At 40.4% G+C, this 13,637-nt stretch overlaps 1 protein-coding gene across 3 annotated transcripts in view; it reads right to left on the reverse strand.

Annotated features, from left to right (window-relative positions):
* The window catches only part of Ryr2 (ryanodine receptor 2), a 574,535-nt gene that overhangs the window by 119,939 nt on the left and 440,959 nt on the right, over positions 1 to 13,637 (reverse strand). For all 3 annotated transcript variants that reach the window (XM_026788350.1, XM_026788349.1, XM_026788348.1), the window contains 3 exons: positions 10,696 to 10,760; positions 7,933 to 8,054; positions 2,647 to 2,696 (listed from right to left, as the gene is read on the reverse strand). In XM_026788350.1, coding sequence (XP_026644151.1) covers positions 2,647 to 2,696; positions 7,933 to 8,054; positions 10,696 to 10,760 — 237 coding nt within the window. The remainder of the gene's footprint in view (positions 1 to 2,646; positions 2,697 to 7,932; positions 8,055 to 10,695; positions 10,761 to 13,637) is intronic.

Raw genomic sequence — 13,637 nt, forward strand, 5'->3', positions numbered from 1 at the left:
CTGGAACTAGCTCTGTAGACCAGGCTGGTCTCGAACTCACAGAGATTCACCTGCCTCTGCCTCCCGAGTGCTGGGATTAAAGGCGTGTGCCACCATCGCCCGGCTCAAGTATTATTTTTTATTATGCTTGTGTGTGTGTGTGTGTGTGTGTGTGTGTGATGTGTATGTGGGTGCCATTAAAGCCAAGAAGAGGGATCTTTTGAAACTGAAGTTTCAGGTATCATGAGCTGCCCTGTGTGGGTATTGGAAACTGAACCTGGGCCTAACTGCTGATCCATCCTTCTGGCTTCGAATCATAACTTTTTCTAAACTGATGCAGTATATAGAGTTGATAAACAGTTTATTTCCTGCCATAATGCAGAAAATCATATGAAATGTATATGAGATAGGGTGAAAGAAAATAGTAACATGACTATATGCAAGTAACAGCTTCATATTTGTTTAGGTCTCTTAGTAAAACCCATCCCTGACGCAATGGGGTATGTAAAGGTCTTGTAGATCTACTTTAAATAACCACACTTTGTACTATATTTTGTATTTAATTTGACTCACCTAAGTAAGAGCTAACAAATAAGATTTCAAAAAACCTTATAAAATCTAATGTCTCAAACCAGGACATGAACAAAGGAATCTCAGTTTCCACAGTGTCTCAACATTCATTAACTCATGTTAGGGTTAATGCACACAGCAAATCTCTAAGATTAGTCTTCATTTTATGCCTACCACAATGCAAAAAGTAAAGGTTTAGGCATTCAAGTCTCTTGTCCAAATCATTTAGGTGACTAAAATTCTCCAAAGCAGCATATATACAGTCAAAGCCCAGTGTTCTCTCCTGGTCATCACAAGAGTTTAAAGACAGGCTACAATTGTGCTATGTAAAGTTTTTGTACTAAGACAACTAGGTAAGTCTGTATTAGAGCATGTTTGATTGTTAAAGACATTTTCCAGCTTAATGGATTTCAAATACTGCATCTAATTACATATTAAGATTACATAAGAAAGAATAATTTGCCCCTGCAAGGGAACAACAAACTATATTACACATTTATCATCAGTTACCCTTAGACATTATACTTGAATAAAATATGAGTCTAAATAAGAGGCAAAGGAATCCTTGCTGGCAGAATGTCCATGTAATATTCCTTTCAAAAATTTATCATTATTAAAAATGGCATAATGGAAGTGTTCTGAATGTTGGAAAAATTTTCTTGACTATTGATTAAGTAGATGTATAAATATGAAAAAATTCTTGTTCTCAAGATGTATGCACTTTATCATATATATATATATATATATATATATGTTTAATTCTCTTAGAGGGGTATTAGTGACATAAAATAGGTCCCTAGTTAAAAAGAGCATACTACAAGTACTGTGCTTTCAGGTGAGTCCATAAATACTAGCACTGACAGACAAGCCTCAACAGAGCTACTCATAGTTAGACAGTGCTCTCTGATTACATGATGTTTGAACCTGATGAAAAGAACAAGAGAATCTTATCTGAAGAATTTTCACATGAATTGTTATCTATTGGTGAAAAATAGCTAAAGAGAAATTATTTTGAAGATACTGCCCTAAAATTTTTAAATATCTCAAACAATACTGTAAAAACCCAGAAAATTTATATGAAATGTAAGTTTACTGATAAACAGAAGTGTACTGAACATTCCAGATCAAGAAGTAGATAGTATAACAGTAGTTAGTTGAGCAAAATCTATTACTTATTACAAATTTTATTAAGAATGTATATTTTGTGTCTGTCTCTGTGTATGTGTCTATCTGTAAGACCCTTAGTTTATTCACTGTGACTTTTACCAAAAAATTGAGTTTTCTAAATCTTTAGTCTTTCATAAAAATATAGTTAAATTGAAAGCATTTCTAGAAATACATTCCTATAAAATATCCCAACATTATCCCCAAAATCTAGAGCGCAACGGGCTCAAATTTGCTTTGGCAATTTACATAGACAGATAAAAGAAAGCGAGTGACTGGAATATTCCAGCAGCTGCCAATTCCTAAAGCCCTAGTAGAATCATCTGTGAAGGTGAGTGCACACCCTGCACAGCTATCCAGGCACATGTCCTTCAACCTCATAGACCATCAGACACGTCCAGAAAAGGCTGGGGTGTGGAGAAGTGGTGCTAGAGAAGCCACTTTGACCAAGAAAAGCTCTTGGCTCTCTGATCCCATAATTACCAAGCTCCAAGGTTTTGAATTCAGGAGACAAATATATCTGTAGTCAAGAAGATTAAAAATACAATGTAAAGTTCCAAATTTGGATTGATAGCAACTTATTTTTTAATCTTCCAGAGAGAGCTGAGCAAAAATTCAAGAGCCCAATTTCCTTTTACCCTTGAAATAAAATACGGCAGAACTAGCCATTTTCATTCTTTTTCTTTTTTAATTAAATATGCTTCAGTTTTCAGTCATAAATTGGAATGGCTCAGAAAAAGACACAGCCCTCCATTTTGCCATAGCTAATGTTACTTATATACATCCTTCAAGGACTTGTCTGGCCTATGATGGCCATGCATGCAGCCATGCAGCCATGCATCCATGCAACAAAGCAGCACACAACACAGTGCAAAATTAGCAAAGAAAAGCCCCTGATGGCCATGCTCAGAAATTTCCCAAGGGTCTCCTTACCAAACAGTGAGATCCTATGCCTGACAAGAACTCCAAGTTTGCAGAACAGGCTGAGGACAAAAGAAAAACAAAAGGAGAAAAGGGTAGGGGGAAGGGAGGTAGAAAAAAGACAGGGGGAAATTAAAAATAAATCAAATAAGACAAGAAGAAGAAAAGAAAGGAAACAAAACAGCTGACCTATGAGCAGGAAAAAAAGCAAACATGATGTCACGCAGAAAGGATTGATTCTCTGAGCGAAGTGTGGAATAAGATAGTAAAGAAAGAATTTCTGCGTATCTTAACAAACATGGTTAAAAAAGCACATATTATAAGTAAAGAAACAAAATAAAATAGAAAGCAAAGCTCATTAATACAGAAGCCATCTCTATAAACCTCACAAGGAACAGAACTACAGAAAAACCACATGGAAAAGAATTCAGTCTGCCTAAACACACCTGGTTTTTATCACAGGCCTTATTTATTTATAAACAGAAGCATGGTGCTTTGGGCAGAAATGGTACTGTAAGTTTTAGTACTCCTTTACTAGGCAAATGTCTCTACTAACCATCGCTGGGCTCCCTATTTAGACTTCATGAAGTAGAAATGGAATCCGGACTGATTATCTGATGGCTGTCAAGAAATGATAAGTATGATGACTACAAGGCTTCTTTACAATGATGAACGAGCTGAGTGTCTTTCTTATTGCCCTATCTCGGGGTCCCAGGAAAACCACAGCCATTTTCAATGGGACAATTCAAGTAACCACAGTTTGTATTCCACAGTCTGCATGGCCACCTCCAACTATTACCCCTCAGTGAGTATTCCAGAGCTATGAGAGCAGGTGTAGCCTCTGTCTCTTTGCCCATTCCTAGCCCCATGGCCTCCCAAGGGTCCCTCTTCTAAGGAAACTCTTTGCTGATATTGATTGCTATAGCTCACCTCTTTCTCACTGGCTCAGTTCAGACTGCACAGACCCCAAGACGCTTTCCCCAATGTCCAGGCCTCCACTGACACTATCATCCCCACATGTCCTGCCGATGCTCCCAGGAACCACCCGAGTTCCACCATGGCACTAATCCAGCAGGTCCCAGCCTCCACTGTCTCCTATCTCTCTGCTCTCTTCTGAGCCCTTCCGAGGAACAGCTCTTGGCCTAGTCTGCACTTCCTAGCATCCTTCCCCGGAAGATTATGCGGGTCTACCTAATCTGGGTTCCCGCAGCGGGGTCGGCTGGCTCCTCACTGCCCAGGCTTTCTGGGAAAGCTCCTCTGGCCCCAGCACCACAAACCCTAGAGAGCAGACACACAGCAAAATCAAGGGACTAAATCTTGAAAGGAGGAAGGAAGAGCCTCACCTTTGTGTGCTGACCTCTCTTACAGTAAATTTTGACCTGATGCCTTTGCATTCTTCTTACCAACATGGATTAATTGGTTTTTAACAATATATTCGTTGATTCTTTTTTTTTTTTTTTGGGGACAAGGACAAGATACAAAGCTCAGGCTGACCTCAAACTACTCAGGGAGCCCAGGCAAGCATTGAACTCATAACAGCTTCTGCTCCTAAGTGCTGAGATTGTAGGCAGGCACTACCACACTAAGCTGGATTCATTCACTTACTGAATAATTACATAGAGTATTTCATAGCTATTCCAAGAAAATGCTCATCTGCAAACATCTGTGAATGTTGGGTTTGAGGACATCATTTATTAGAGCAAAATATTTAAAAAATAAAGATCTCTGTATGTAGCTCTTAGTTGTGAGATTTGACTCTATATTAATTTGCACTATAATTATATTTACTAATTTTTTTAGACAAAAGCAATCCTGACCAAGATCCCCCCATCTACTGAGCTTCACAGTAACTCCTAAGTACCCTCTTTTCAAAGACAGGTTTGTCTCTCTGTAGAGACTGACAGCACAGACCAAAAGGAACACACTATCAGGTTGTATCCTCACTTGTATTAAAGGGCATTCATTACTACTCTCCAGCATCTGAGTGAAAAACATTGTGAACTATTCCTGGGGCAACTGAATTTAAAACATTGACTGTATGTGAACACGGATATTCCTGGTGGATCAACACCTAGGCTGTTTTGGCTTTTTTGGAAACACAACAGTTTTGTGCCTCCTTCCACTAGACTGTGTTCACTAAATAGGCCAGAAAATGGTCGTTCTTCCCCGTCACACTGCTCACTAACCACATATCACCAGGGACAGAAACAGACATCGAAGGCTAACTCCTCCAGGAAGGTAAATGTCCCCTTTTATGCCATCTATTTTGGGGACAGAATTTCTGGGCAAACTAGGACTTGTGCTTGTTATAAACGAAAACTATTGCCTTGACTCTGCTGTCCCAAATATTAGTCTTTGCAGACATGATGATCCTGACTTTAGAAACAACAAGTGCTTAGGAAAAAATTTTGAGTGCTAGGAATGAGTATAGAAAGTGTCTCACAGAATCATTGGTTAATAACTAGGGAGGAACTAACTCTGACAAAGGAAACCACTGCTAGGAATAACCGTTAAATATAATTTCAACCAGTATTACAGCACAAACAATGCATTTCAATGTATCCTTGGCTAGTCTTCACAGCAAGGTCAGGGTTTAGCACTTTATCTACTTGATATCTTTGTGTGTATGAATGTGTGTGTATACCTGCCTGCCTGCTACCTGTCTGTCTGTGTATGCATGTGCACACACAGACACACAAATACACATAAAAGTATAAGTGCTGGCAGAGGACAGAAGAAGGCATGGATCCTGGAGACAGAGTTACAAGTGATTGTGAGCCACTTAATGTGGGTTCTGGGAACCAAACCAGGTCCTCTGCAAGAGTATGCATGTTTGTAACCACTAAGCCTTCTCTTCAGTCAGTCCACTGATCTTTTTGATTGTTCATTTTATCTACTTAGGTCATAATATTTAACTCAACTGGTAAAAACTCAAACATCTGAAAAGCTCAGGTATTTCATCCCTGCGTCTAAAGTAAATTAGTTGCTTGTATGTTACTGTCATGGTGTCTGCTATTGGCTGTTTTTAAACATATTCGGATCATAAGATATTTTTTGTTCTCATTGTTAGAACATCTAAAATGGAACAAATTAACTATAATGTACCGTGCAAAGAAAACAGCTGTTAAAATTATGATTATTTCTTATTTGTACTATATAAGAAAAAGTAGGTACTTCTACAAGTTGGATTAATAATATTTTCAATGCATTTTATTAGGGTCATTTCCCTAAGTTAGATATCTCTAGCCATCATAACTTTTAACTGCATAGTGTATTTCATCTATCTATATACCCTAATTTATCATTCCCTTATCTATTGGTTTAGGTATGAATTTCTCCCTCTAAGATTCACTTCCCATGAGAGACACTGAAGCACCACCACGACATGATTTACTTCTACTCTGGTTCCATTTGCATGTGTGTGTGTGCGGAGGTTTTTCAAAGGCATATGTGTTTCTTTTCTGGGAATGCTAATGGGAAAAGTAAATTTTACCAATCCTCTTTCTACCAGGTGCTATTAAATGGAAGGTGGCATCATTGGAAACACTACAGTATTATTCATTAGCAAGAGCTGTCTGGTGGCCTTCTAGGGCCTCACAACTACATCACTTGGTGGCGGCACTGGAGCTAACTTTGTCTCTAAGGGATACAAGACTGGTTACAGACAATAGGCTAATTTACTTCAGAGGTACATAGGCCTAGGGTTTTTTCCCCAGCTTTATTTAAGTATAATCAGCAAGTACAAATTATGTGTAGTAAGAATATACAATTTAGTGTTTTGGCATCTGTGTGTGTAGGCAATTAACATTCCCATGAGTAGAGCTGACACTGACTAAATATAAAGACTGAAAATGGGAAAAAGAATTTGTTTTGGTTTATTTGTGTGTTTTCATTGCTTTCTCTCAGTGTACTTTGTCTTGGTTTACATTCATCAAGTAATATTTAAATTACCAACACCCTTGGAGAACAAGGCTTCTATTACAAACAACGAAGTGACCCCCAGAAGAAGCAGGGGATTCAGGGTTCATCGTGTTTCATGGGGTCTGGGTGCCTGTGGGTTTTCTAGTTAATTGTGTGTTCTCTCAGTCCACAGGGACATGAACCCAGAGACATGGATGAGCACCTATGAGAAATTCTACAAGGTTATATTTTCCTTTCAAGGGAATTCAGGGAGGAAGGTCATGCCCAAGTTAGAAGGGTGTAGTCTCACAGTGGGATGTGACCCTGCATCTCCTCCCAGCCTGCTGTGCTCTCCAGTGTGTTTTATCAACCTCACAGATTGGTATTTCAGGAGGTGAGACAGAAAGAGACAGAGACAAAGACAGAGATAGAGAGAAGCAGAGAGAGAGAAAGTGAGAGAGAGGGAGGGAAGGAGAATGGTGGCAGTGTGTAGTCAGGGAAATAGATAATAAAAGTTCAATGAGCTGGCTCCACCCTCTCACATTATTCCAGCCTGGACTCTCCCTGCCCCCCCCCCCCACTGCTGGTGTCCCATTCAGTTACATCTTACTCTGCCTAGGCCATGATCATCCCACACAGCAGGAGATTCAAGGCCAAGAGAAGAGTTCTTCATATAGTTTACTCTCTTTTACGGAAATATTGCTCAGATCCATTCTCAATGCTTGGGCTGGCTGTGAGCAATGGGGTGCCAGAGATTTTCATGGTTGCTAATCTCTATGTAGACTGAGAGAGAACAGAATTTTAGGAAAACACACCCCAGAAACAAAGTAGAATCTCATGTGAAAAAAAAAAAATCTCTAAAGAAGACATGGTTTTAACAAATAAGGCACAAGAGAACACCAGAAAGGTTTGTTCTGTTTTTCACCCCACTATCATGATAGCAATGACTTAGTTTAAATTTTTGAAAAACTAATAGTGTCTAAGTAGGGCATTACCTTCTTTAAAACGTGAAAGCTGTCAAAAACAGATCACCAAGAAAAAAAAATCAAAGAAACTAATGTTCAAAGCATAATTATTTCATAAATACCATTATGGAGATTCTTCCCCAGTCTTCTTGGAGATCCTGTCATTTTGAGTTGTTTAATACTGATGGGATGGAGACAGTACCCTTACATAATCTGCCTTGAAGGTGTTTTGTTTCTTCTGTTACTGTTCCCTTTAAGAAGCAGATCTGTGTCTAACACACACAAATGTTAATGTGCAGGACCTCTCCACACCTAGCATGAGACTCAGGGGAGGAGACTCTCCTCCCAGCCCTGCTCAAGGTCCTGGGGTTCTCTGACCTAAACACAAACACGAAGAAATGAACTAGAAAGCTTTGCAGCCATAGCTCTGTACCTCGTCACCATCTCCTTCTCTTTGTTGGATGCGTGTCCTCCAGTGCAGAGAGGCCTGCTTGCCGCGGACAAGAAGTACAGGCGGTGGTTTTTGAAATACTGATCAATTAACGGAAGAACGACCTGAAAGAGAGGAAGAGAAAACAGATCTACAGAATGGACTACTGGGGGTGGAGACAAGTGCTCAGAGCCTATGGAGATCTGTGCCTGTGTAATACTGCGCCCAAGCTGATTCGCTTCTGTCATCTCCAGCTCAAGTATGTGTACATATATATACATGTGTACATGCTTATATGCATGTGTGTGAGTATGGGCGGAGCAGAGTAGGATTGCTGGGATTTAATTATGAAGAACATACCAATTTTGAACAGTTCAGAATTAGTCTCCTATTTTCTCAAAATGATATGCACTTGATAGAGTTTGTACAATATAGTTCCATGACCAAAAGGCTCTCAAATTCCCAGGATTAACACACATCAAGATGCCATTGTATGTGAGACCTGCCATGGGGGTAGTATCATGCTGTTTGTCCTACTGCATACTGTGTGTGGTAATCGCCTTCATTTTTGCTTTGTAGATGTTAAATGAAAAATGAAATAGGAGACCCATTCAAAACTACACTGCTGCCTGCTTCCCGCACAATGTACATGGTATCTACCCTTTCTCAAAGTCAAAGTTCCTGTTGTGTTCAGATTTAGCTCCACTGCCCTGGGCTGGCTCTTCCTCCTGCTCTGTGTACTTGTGCACACATCTTGGCACACACAATTTCCTCCCTGTGAAGGGCACTTCTGACTCCCCATTGGCAGACCTTGCTCAGAGGTGCTCCATTGGGTAGGCAGACCTTTTCTGATCTCCTCACTACAGAAAAATCTTTTATTCTCTACCCCTCTAAGGCTTTAATTTTAGACAGAACTCTTTGTCTCTGTCTCCCTGTCTCTCTCTCCTCTCTCAAAGCTATTTAGGCAAAAGATCACAAGAAACAGAGTTGGAATTCCAGATCCATATTGTCATTTTTCTGACCTTTAGAATTGTCTGCTACTCTATTTGCTGGATATAGTGGTTTTTTTCCTACCCTGTAATATAAAATAGTTATACTGAATGACTTAAATACACAATTTTATGACTCTCTTGAAAGTCATAATAGAGCCTGAATATACTGACTGGCAGACTTAGGTACTTGATCAAAATAGAAAATGAAATTAAGCCACATTAAACATCTAGAAGCAAAAACTAGGGGTGCTGGGTAGGTAGGCAATTTAAAGGTATATTAGTATCATGAATACATATTATTTCTGATAATTGGGTGTCAAGAGAGGATTATAATCATGTATTTGGCTGGAACTGACTGGTCTATATATCTACCAACAATCTACTTCTCTACCTGTTATCTGTCAATCTATCTTTGGTCTATTCATCACTAACAATATTCACCCTGGCATAAATTGTATGTTTAGATGACTGAATTAAACTCTGAGTACTATAGTGAGTAGAAAGAACAGACAAGAGCCCCAACAAAAGGTGTAAGTCTGGAAACATAGCTGAAGGCAGATATTAATCATTTAAAAAGCATGCCAAACGTGTTTATAGAAAATGATCTGAAACCTCACCAATGCAAGTGAATTGGAAGAAAACGGTCAGTAGCAGTGGGCCTTCAGCTTACCTGCAAGATGCTGTTAAGAGGCACAATGCACCCAAGGGACACTCATGGATCTGTGACAATCCCCAGGCCAGTCTACTGCCTGACACAGCCAAGGAAGCAAATAAGCCAGTGGCGGGGAGCACTGTTTTTAATCTCCACCACTCCTTGACTGAAGGAAGGCTGAATTTCTCCGTTAATGGAGAACCCTTTGTACTCCTCCTCTGAGTGGTTTACCCTCGAAATCTCAGCTGTGGAGGAACAAGACTGAGATCCTGCCACAAAGAATCTACGGTCGAAGCCATACACTCATTCATACGCCATTAAGCTTATTAGCTAACAGAAAAATGTACAAAATGTTAAGAAACTGGGTCACTACTTCTGCTTCACACAAGAGAGCCATAATAATTAGAGCGTGGATGTGGGGGGGGGCCTAACTAAGTGTAGGCCCATATTTCTATATGGTGTGGCAGCCAGGCCCTGAAGCCATAGGTCCACCTGAGGTGGTCACATAGACCTGCAGACAGGCTGTCACTGCCTCACAATAGCCAGGATGTGCTGCTCCTTTCTCTTTTGTTACAAATGTAGATCACCTGGGGAGAGGTGTTTGCAGAAGCTGATAACTTAGTTGCAGGTGCTTTCCCTAGCTGTGCATTCCAAGGAAAAAGAATACTAATGAGGTATCCACCTTGGTTGACCAGGGGATTAAGAGATGTTTGATATAAAAAATGCGAGTAGATCTTCAGGATGGAGTGAAGCCTGAGATGCCCATCTGTGATGATGGTGTAAGCTGTGTCTGGTTATTTCTTGTGCCTCTGTCCCGGTTGAGTTAGGGAAAATAGTTTCCTATATCTGGGCCCACGGGCCCTGACAACTAAGTCATGTGAGGAACAGAACGCAGTGGGGAGAGCGGTGGGGAGAACTGAGCGAGTGTAAGGTAAGTGCTGGCCAAGGACCCCACAGGCCGGCCCCTCTCGCATGAGTCATGCAGGGATTTCTTGCAGCCAGAGAGTGTGCACTCGTAGTGAGAGCAGCATTTACAGTAAGTGTATGCTAAAAGGGAGTGAGGATGTGATGGGTCCATTCAGTCAACACTGAAGCTGAAACAAGACGTGTCATATACTGTACTTTGGCAAAGAACTTGATTTCTTGCTCGTACGGGAAATGTTCTCCTTTGCTTCTGCTGCCGCCATCTGTAGACAGGAGAGAGAATTTAGGTCCGCGTTGAGCGACCAACACTTTAAGAAATTCATACAAAATGCATAGCTTAAAATGTCTTCCTAATGGTATCAGCCCACCAAACTGAAAAGAAAACGCCAACCAAGGTGTTAAGACTAACTTCAGCACGGTGATGAAAAATACAAGTTCAAAAAAAAAAAAAAAAAAAACACCAATCAGGTCCAAATTAGGCAGCTACTAATGCCCAACTCATAATGACATGACAGTTATGAGCACAATCACACCATGGACATCTGTGCTGGCTACTGTTAACTGTCCACTTGACACAGCCAGGAGTCCCTGAGAAGGCAGAGTCAACTGAAGAATGATCTACTTCAAGCTGGCCTGTGAGAGCACCTGTGGAGGACTGTTTGAATAGTTCATTGATGTCAGAGGGCACAGCCCACTTGGATAGCACCATGCTGTAGGCAGGTGGTCCTAGGTTTCATAGCCAAGCTGACTGAGTATAAACCTGCCTGCCAGCCAGAAAACACCAATTTCCATGGTTACTGCATATTTATTTGGCCATGAAGCATATTTCCTTATTGGAGGCAATGCTGTATAGAAGAGCAAGTCTGCCTTCAATTTCCTGCCTTGACCTTCCACAGTGATGTTCTGTGGCTTGGAATTCAAAGCTATAATGAATCCTTTCCTCACCTAAGTTGTTGGCCAGTGTACCTGTCATAATAATAGAAACAAAACGAGAACACTATATTATAGATTTGTTGGTAGGAATTAGGAAATCAAAATGCCACATCTTCTAGGACGCGGCGCAGTGAGAACAGTGGGCAAATAGTCTTAGTTAGGTTTTACGCTAATCTTTGATAGAGGTGGGCATGAATGTTAAGGCTTCTGATGTTTTCAGTTACTTTTCATTAAGCTTTAAAGCTAGCATGAAAATAACAGATTGCATCATGGCACTTCTGCACCCTAGACTTTGTTCTCATGTTTGCCCTCCCAATCCTCCTTCCCTCCCTCCTTATAGGCCCCTTTCATTGTTATTTCCCACTTTTGCATCTATCAACTCTGAAGCTACAGGCCACTTGGTCCAGGAATGAGTAAGAGAAAAACAATGTTACTACTCAGCTGCAAAATTAGGATCCTGCTAACTAGTGCCCTAAACTATGCCCAAAAGGATTTTTTATGTGAGGCAAAACCACTCCTGGTGTACCCAAGATTTACTACAGAAAGATACAAAGCTAGAAACTGATTGGCCTTGGCACACTGGCTTTGAAAACAGTCTCCATTGTCTCCTGTGCATATATACACAGTAGAGGTAGTAACAATCTACAACAACCCTGTCAATATGCAGAACTTCGTACGACACGGAAAGGTTCAGAGTTGAACATGAGCATCCAGATTTTGTAAGACTCAAACTGGCTTGTACCAGGGGGAAAGCTTTGCAATTAAAAAATAGGAATGATGTTTCAATATGGAAGCTGGAATGTGGCTTAGTGGTAAAGCTGTAACATGCCTTCAGCCCTTAGCATGACTGGTACCAGGTTACAGGCACCATTCTGACCTTAAAACCCAGCATGTAGTCCTCAACGCCTACCAAAATGGGTCAAAGATCTAGTCCATACTTCCAGGAAAGTACCTAAGTGAAATATCCCTAAATATACTAGCTTTGCTTTTGGGCATTATAGTTCCACTTCTTACTAACTGAAGTGTGCCAACCACGTTATGGTTTTTGTGTATAAAAGTAAATGATCTGTAAGGCTCAGGGCTGCATGGTTTGGGCAGCCACCATCTGGCAATAAAGGTTTTCTTTTTAGCTTTTTTTTAAAAAAAGGAAAGAAATAGGGATAATGATAATAAATCTTAGGTACAAATTCAGTTTAATTTTCATGGAAGACTGCTGTGGGACAATAGTCTTTTATCCTGTTGTTTGTATTATTTTTTTAATAAAATGCTGGTTGGCCTAGTAGCTCAGGCTTTTCTTATTAACTAATTCTTACATCTTATATTAGCCTATCAATCTTGTCTATGTTAGCCACATGGCTCAGTACCTTACTTGGCAAGGCAGTCACATCTTGCTTCTTCTGCATCTGGGTGGTAACTACTCTGAAACTTCCCTCTTCCCAGAATTCTCATTGCTCTACCTATACTTCCTGCCTGGCTATTGACCAATCAGTTTATAACTAATGTAAACCTCTGTGTGATTCTTTGGGACTTAATGGTTGTAGGACTGGGCGGGACAGAAAACCCCAGTCAACAGAAGACATGATACTCTATGACATCAGAACAAGAAAAAGAATATGGGTTTTTTTTGCTTGGTTGTTTTTTATTTTTGTTTGTTTGTTTTACACTTGAATTTTTCCCCTGGTCCTGGGGATAGAACAAAGAACCCAATACATACTTAGCACATGCCCTACCAGTAGGCAGCATCTCCAGCCCTTTGTCCTTTTTTGTACTTTGAGGCAGGGGCTCAGTAAATTACCTAGGCTGGCCTTGACCTCTGTAGTTCAGATAAACCTTGAACTTGCCTCAACTTCCCATGGAGCTGGTATTACAGGGCAGGTACCTCTAGTATCTTAGCTTGCAAAAGTCTTTATAAGGGACTTTCTTGTGTAAAATATATCAAGATGGCTTTGGGCACAACCAAAGTACCAAATATTTCAAGAAGCATAAGAAATACCCTTTTTACATTAAACATGTTAACAAAATATGAATAGGTTTGGAGAGAATAGAACCATACCAGCAGAAATGATATGGGAATAGATATAAAGGGAGGGAGGGAGGGAGGGAGGGAGGGAATGTAAAGGGGAGACCCTAATGTTTTTATTAGGGTTCCCCTAGCTCAAAATCTTCTCTACCTCTGTAAAATAACTGTGCAATGGCACAGAAAGGCC

Source organism: Microtus ochrogaster, unplaced genomic scaffold (genome assembly GCF_000317375.1).
Source record: "Microtus ochrogaster isolate Prairie Vole_2 unplaced genomic scaffold, MicOch1.0 UNK2, whole genome shotgun sequence".
Classification (NCBI taxonomy): domain Eukaryota; kingdom Metazoa; phylum Chordata; class Mammalia; order Rodentia; family Cricetidae; genus Microtus; species Microtus ochrogaster.